Here is a 7,500-nt window from a genome sequence, read left to right as displayed (position 1 = left end):
TCTTTTGTGTTCTCTGTCTTTAGATCAAGAAGATTTCCAGCCACCCATATGGAAGTCCTACTGTGAGTACAAGTTACATTTACACTGTTTTAATCACACTGTTTTAATCACACCGTTTTAATCACACTGTTTTAATCACTGTTACGACTCGGCTCGTGAGCCGCATAAATTGGAGACAGACCACAGAGGGTACAAAAATAGTTTATTTCTACAACACAGAAACACAGAAACACAGAATAAAATAGAGTTTATTTCTAAAACACAGAAACACAGAATAAAATAGAGTTTATTTCTACAACACAGAAACACAGAAACACAGAATAAAATAGAGTTTATTTCTATAACACAGAAACACAGAAACACAGAATAAAATAGCGTTTATTTCTATAACACAGAAACAGAATAAAAGGGAAAAACAGCACGGCTTTTCTCCACACCTCCTCAGGTGTGGACAATCAATCTGATTATGCCCATTCACCACCCAAAGGCTGTTGCACTGCCACTGCAAAGCCAGTAGGGGTGAAGAGGGCGTAACAATAACACTGTGTTACCTTTACACTGAGTTAATCACACTGTGTCGATAATAAGATACATTTACGCTGAGTTAATCACACTGTGTCGATAATAAGATACATTTACACTGTGTTGATAATAAGATACATTTACACTGAGTTAATCACACTGTGTCGATAATAAGATACATTTACACTGAGTTAATCACACTGTGTTGATAATAAGATACATTTACACTGAGTTAATCACACTGTGTCGATAATAAGATACATTTACACTAAGTTAATCACACTGTGTTGATAATAAGCTACCTTTACACTGAGTTAATCACACTGTGTTGATAATAAGATACATTTACTAGTGATGGCAGCCTGACACTGAAGCGCCGGAACGTGCTTCATACCTTAAAGTACACCAACCATAAAACCACTGCTTCGAAAGTTGCTTTGGTACGGAAAAATCACGTGACATATTACGTGCGAAACAGCAACTGCTTCTTTCTCCGAATGAACCAACTGAGTGGTTCACAGCGCCACGCACAAAACAGTCAGTTGCCTCGTTTTGAGTCTGAATTGTAGCGCCTTCAAAGCATAAAAACTTCGCGCACAACATTGCGTTTGGTTCGTAGTAGCCTATCTCATACTGTGACAGTCATTACGTTCGTATTGATTATCATCATTATGGAAGCATCTAGGAAGAGAGGTCGTTCTGACATGTGGGAACACTTTATTCTGATCGCTCATGATAAGGTGCGCTGGCTGTTAAATATTTAGGCTATAGGAAAAGTAGACTATATCAACAGGCTCAGTCCAAAAAGTGTAGAACAAATAATGTTTTTAAATCAAAATCTTTGACTGTTCCCTATCCAACATGGTTACACAAGCACACCCAACTTGTGCCATATTTTTCCAGCACATCCTTTCCCCAAGCACTCTCTCTTCAATAACACAATATACAAAAAAGAATTAATCTTTATTTGTAAAAAAAAAAATTATATCACAATCTTTGTATACGGGTGCATGTGTGTGTGTGAGTGTGTGTGTGTGTGTGTGTGGGGGGGGATTTGGTGCGTGCACACTAGATTGTCATTGTTTTAAAGATTCGTGCCACTGTCTAGCTGGGCTAATTTAGTTGCAGCCTTGGCACATCACCAGGAGAGGTCACTGTTACTGAAGCTTCAAGTAATGAACCGATTTTTGAAACAATGTGCCTAATGGTTCAATGCTTCAACAAAGCTTCATTTGCCCATCACTAACATTTACACTATGTTACTGTCACACCTAGGGTAGAAATGACACAACAGAGCGGACGGAGTAGATTTCACCATGTAGAACGATGGATTTATTGTTGGTTTCGAACGGTGCAATTATCCCATCAACAACACGTTAACAATCTGTCTGCAATAAATCCAAATCACAACGCACGAAGACAACACAACGGATCAGCACAACACGCCGATGCTGGGCCAAGACCAGCGTCTTCGCAGTGTCTGCTGCAGGTCGAATCTCTCCTGAAGGAGGAGGAGCCAGAGCTTTTAAGGAGTCAGGTGAACCTGCGTGCGGGGTGCACCCAATTAAGGCTCATCACCTCCAATCAGCCAAACTGCACACAGAGACCAGAGAACACAAACAGAGGGTTAGATACACGGCATGGACCGGCACAGGCCAGCCGGCCATCACAGTTACTTTTACACTGAGTTAATCACACTGTGTCGATCATAAGCTACGTTTACACTGAGTTAATCACTTATGACACATTGCGACGTCCTTTTGTGACGTCCTGTTGTACTGTGTGTTTGTATGGATGCTACTGAAAAACTCCCCTCGAAACTGCCTCACCTCACACACCTCACCTCACACACTCCTCACCTCACACACTCCTCACACACTCACCTCACACACTCCTCACACACTCCTCACACACTCCTCACCTCACACACTCCTCACACACTCCTCACACACTCCTCACACACTCCTCACACACTCCTCACCTCACACACTCCTCACACACTCCTCACACACTCCTCACCTCACACACTCCTCACACACTCCTCACCTCACACACTCCTCACCTCACACACTCCACACACACTCCTCACCTCACACACTCCACACCTCACACACTCCTCACACACACCTCACACACTCCTCACCTCACACACTCCTCACACACTCCTCACCTCACACACTCCCCACACACACTCCTCACCTCACACACTCCTCACCTCACACACTCCTCATCTCACACACTCCTCACACACAGGGCCTTGCCTGGAAGGGCTGCATCGGTGAGACACACACTTGGGAGAGCTTCATCTGCTCTGTCTCTCTTTCACCCTCTCTCTCTCTCTCTCTCTCTCCCTCTCTATCTATCTTTCTCTCTCTCTTTCTCTTTCTCTATACTCTCTCTTACTCTCTCTTTCTCCCTGTTATTCTCTCTCTCTCTCACCTCTCTCTCTCTCTCTCTCTCTATCTTTCTCTCTCTCTGTCTCCAGTAACTCACCCCCCCCTCTCTCTCTCTCTCCCCTCCTCTCCCTCTCCCTCCCTCTCTCTCTCTCTCCCTCTTTCTCTCTCTCTCTCTCTCTCTCTCTTCCCTCTCTCTCCCTCTCTCTCTCCCTCTCTCTCTCTCCCTCTATCTATCTTTCTCTCTCTCTTTCTCCCTCTCTATCTCTCTCTCTCCCTCTCTCTTTCTCCATCTTACTCTCTCTTTCTCTCTCTCTCTCTTCCTGGTTTTGCGCATGGACTGAGTGTGTGGGCGGAGCTTGAGAGCTGTGAGCGAAAGCTGTGAGCGAAAGCTGCGTGTGGCCGCCGTGCCAGTATTGCTGCTTTTTTCTAACTTTCTTTATATCTATATCTATATATGTTTGTTTGTGTGTGTATTGGTTTCTTTGAAGGAGTTGTAGTTTTTTGTGTGGTGTGGTGTGTGTGTAGTGTGGTTGGTTTTTTCTCTTACCTGGGCGTCTGTTTTCTGTGCCGAAAACATGGCTGCCTCAGGTGCGGGAAAGTTTGATTTTCTTACTAGGAGGCACGCGGTCAAGGTTGCCTCTAACGCCAGTGTTGAAATTTGTAGTTTGGCCGTAGGAGACGTTGTTGGGCATGACAACATTTTGTCCGCGGCACGTATGAATAGTGCTATTGTTATGTTCCTTCGGACGGTAGATATGGCCAACGAAGTTGTTGAGAGTGGAATAGTGGTTGATGGCAGTTTTACACCTGTGCTCCCTTTATCTACCCCTTCTAAGAAGGTTACAATCTCTAATGTCCCGCCTTTCATAAAAGATGATACTCTTGTTAATATTCTATCTCGATATGGTAAACTAGTTTCACCGATTAAGAAAATCACGATAGCGAGCAAATCCCCGTTACTGAAACACGTAGTGTCTTTCAGGCGTTTTGCTTACATGGTCCTACTGAAAGACAAGAAGGATCTTGATTTAGCGTTAAATATGAAAATTGATGATTTCGATTACACTGTATTTATTACAACGAGCATGGTTAAATGTTTTGGATGTGGCCAAGCAGGTCATCTGGTGCGAGCCTGTCCAAATAAGCGAGACAATCCCGGCAATAATAATCGCTCCGATGAAAATCAGGAGAAGGCCGAAGAAAGCCAGCCCGCCAGTAATGAGGAACCCAGGAATGGAGAGGGTGATGGGGCGGACGGGGTTCAGACGACAGGAGAGGAAACAGAGGCACCCTATCACGCAGAGACACCTGAGGCTAGTTCCTCTGAGCAGGTCAGCAATGTCCCCGCTGAACCACTGGAGGAAGAGGAAACTGAGGCTGGCATGAGTGTGGACAACACTCAAAACAGTGAAGGGTCAGTGGATACAGGTGATCATTTTCTTGCTGAGACAGTGGGGGAAAGAGGGCCTCTAGCTGAAACTGATGGAGGCTTTAAGGTGCCAAATATCCAAAAGAGGAGGAGATCAACCAGCTCCCATTCAAAGGCCAAAAAGAAAGACAATCCAAGTTGTCCCGTTACCACGGATACAGAAAGCGGGAGTGAATCCGATTGCAGCATATCTTGCTCTTTGCGACATAGTGGTTACCCCAGTCCCTCATACAGTGTCGAGGACATTAAGAGGTTTCTACAACAGACCAAACATGTCAGGAATGTTCGAATAGACGATTTTTTTTCCTGACGTGGACCAATTTATAATGAAAACAAGGTTGTTTATGTCCGAAGGACGGTTCACACATCAGGAGGGGTACCGTTTAAAAAAAGTTCTCACGAAGTTGAATATTGTTTTAGGTGTCAATGAGAATGAGAATGAAAATGCTTAGAGTTTTTCTTTTCTTTCTTTTGTTGATTTGTTTTTGGGGGCTATGCAGTTTTTTCTCTTTTATTACACCAATGAGTGAGATTCGCATTGCCTCATTAAATATGAATGGTGCGAGGGACCGTTCTAAACGAGCGCAGTTATTTGAACTAGCAAAGCAGAAACGTTTTGACGTTGCTCTGCTGCAAGAGACTCACAGTGATGCGGGTAACGCTGCTGACTGGGCTGTGGAGTGGGATGGGCTCTCTCTGCTAAGCCACAACACTTCCATTAGTGGTGGTGTTGCCATTTTATTTAGTAAGAGTTTTACCCCAGTATCATACGACGTTGTGGAGGTACTGAAAGGTAGACTCTTAAAAGTCAGAATTCGTTTTGAAAATTATGTGTTGGTTTTTATCTGTGTGTACGCGCCAACAAAAGCCACAGAAAGACTGTCTTTTTTAGACACACTGTCCACTGTTTTATTTGACTGCAATAGTGAGGAATATTTATTTGTGGGTGGAGATTTCAATTGTACAGAGCGTATTATAGATCGCAATCATACTGAGCCTCATATGCTTTCCCGAAAGAACCTTATTCAGGTTATTAAGACACATGAACTCAGTGATGTATGGAGGAATTTTCATGGCGAGCAGAGACAATACACATGGGCCCACGCTTATGATAATACTTTTTCATTAGCTAGGCTAGACAGGTTTTACAGTTTTAAACACCATCTCAACATTTTTAGAAACTGTTTGATTACGCCTGTAAGTTTCTCAGACCACAGTCTAGTACAGTGTGTAGTAACTTTAAGGCATCTTAAGCCAAGGAGTGCGTATTGGCACTTCAACACAAATTTGACACAAGACAAATATTTTAAAGATGTGTTTAAACTCTTCTGGGATGATTTTAGAACACAGAAATCATCTTTTAAATCCTTACAACAGTGGTGGGATGTTGGGAAAATACAAATCCAACAGTTGTGTAAGCAGTACACTCATAATATCACAAAGGACATAACTCGGTCTATAGAGACTTTGGAGGAAGAGTTACTTGAAGCTCAAGATCTAGCTTATAACAATGGTCACGATCACATTGAGAATTTGATGGCAAAAAGAAGTGCTTTAGCTGATCTGTTGGGTACTAAGGTGAACGGTGCGCTGGTCAGATCACGGTTTCAGGGAGTTGATCAAATGGATATGCCATCTAAGTTCTTTTTTAATCTGGAAAAGAAAAATGGCCAGAGGAGGTTAATTCACTCTCTGCGTTCAGAAACTGGAGCCTTACTTTCAGATGCTTCGGGAATTCGGAACAGGGCAGTTCAATTTTATAAGGAACTATACAAGAGTGAGGTCAACGGTGAAGGGGTTACCGATAACGCGTTTTTAGATAATTTGCCTCAGGTTTCAGCCGGTACCTTAGCCGGGCTTGACACTGCTGTTACTTTGGAGGAACTGGAGAGCGCCCTTCAACTTTTGCAGGGTGATCGAGCCCCGGGCCTTGACGGCATTACGACCGAGTTTTATAAAGTTTTTTGGTCGGAGGTGGGAGAAGACTTGCTGGCAGTTCTCAACGACAGCTTAGCCGGAGGGCGTCTGCCGGTGAGTTGTCGCAGAGCAGTCCTCACTCTCCTCCCTAAAAAAGGTGACCTCACGGAAATAAAGAGCTGGAGACCTGTATCACTTTTGTGTAGTGACTATAAGATTTTATCTAAAGTTTTATCCAAAAGGCTTAGCAAAGTGATGGAGCAAGTTGTCCATGCAGATCAAACGTACTGCGTACCCGGCAGATCTATAGCAGATAATGTGTCTGATTCGCGACGTAATTGACGTCTCGAGGATATTAAAGCTTGATGTTGGCTTAATATCACTAGACCAAGAAAAAGCTTTCGATAGAGTGGAACATAAATATCTATGGGACGTTTTAGGTGCTTTTGGCTTTAGTGAAACATTCATAAGCATGCTTAAAGTCATGTACTGCGATGTGGAGAGCATCCTGAAGATTAATGGGGGATTAAGCGCTCCTTTTAAAGTTAACAGGGGTGTGAGGCAGGGATGCTCTTTATCCGGAATGCTTTATTCCCTTGCAATAGAGCCTCTTTTAAATACATTGAGAATACGTTTAAACGGTATTTCCATACCCGGGTGTATCAATCCTCTCCGTCTGTCAGTTTACGCTGATGACGTAGTTGTATTGATAAATGGAGAGAGGGATATAACAGCACTTTTAAAGATACTTAATGATTTTGGGCTGGTATCATCAGCCAAAGTGAATTGGTTGAAAAGCGAGGCTTTATTGCTCGGCCAATGGTTGGCTAATGGAGTCCCTAACCTCCCAGGCGGTTTGCTTTGGGAAAAGGATGGTTTTAAATATCTGGGCATTTTTTTAGGAAATGACACAGTGGTGCAAAAAAACTGGGAGGGTGCACTTGAAAAAGTGAAAGGGCATCTTGAAAAGTGGAAATGGCTGCTCCCAAGAATGTCTTATAGGGGGCGTACACTCATAATTAATAATTTGGTAGCATCATGTTTTTGGCACCGGCTGGCCTGTGTGGACCCCCCACCAGACCTTTTGTGCAAAATACAATCTTTGTTGGTTAATTTTTTTTGGGATCATTTACACTGGGTCCCTCAGGCAGTTTTGTTTATGCCAAAGGACGAAGGTGGACATGGCCTTATGCAGATGCAAAGTAGGACTGCAGCCTTTCGGATGCAGTTCATAAA

At 43.4% G+C, this 7,500-nt stretch overlaps 1 protein-coding gene across 1 annotated transcript in view; it reads left to right on the top strand.

Moving 5' to 3' along the window:
• Positions 1 to 7,500, top strand: part of chn2 (chimerin 2) — a 42,696-nt gene that overhangs the window by 12,178 nt on the left and 23,018 nt on the right. Inside the window, exon 2 of the mRNA XM_042709110.1 lies at positions 24 to 62. Within this exon, the coding sequence (XP_042565044.1) occupies positions 24 to 62 (39 nt within the window). The remainder of the gene's footprint in view (positions 1 to 23; positions 63 to 7,500) is intronic.

This window comes from Clupea harengus, chromosome 11, assembly GCF_900700415.2.
Source record: "Clupea harengus chromosome 11, Ch_v2.0.2, whole genome shotgun sequence".
Classification (NCBI taxonomy): domain Eukaryota; kingdom Metazoa; phylum Chordata; class Actinopteri; order Clupeiformes; family Clupeidae; genus Clupea; species Clupea harengus.
The sequence above is the reverse complement of the archived record's forward strand: the minus strand, read 5'-3'. Positions and strand labels throughout refer to the sequence as shown.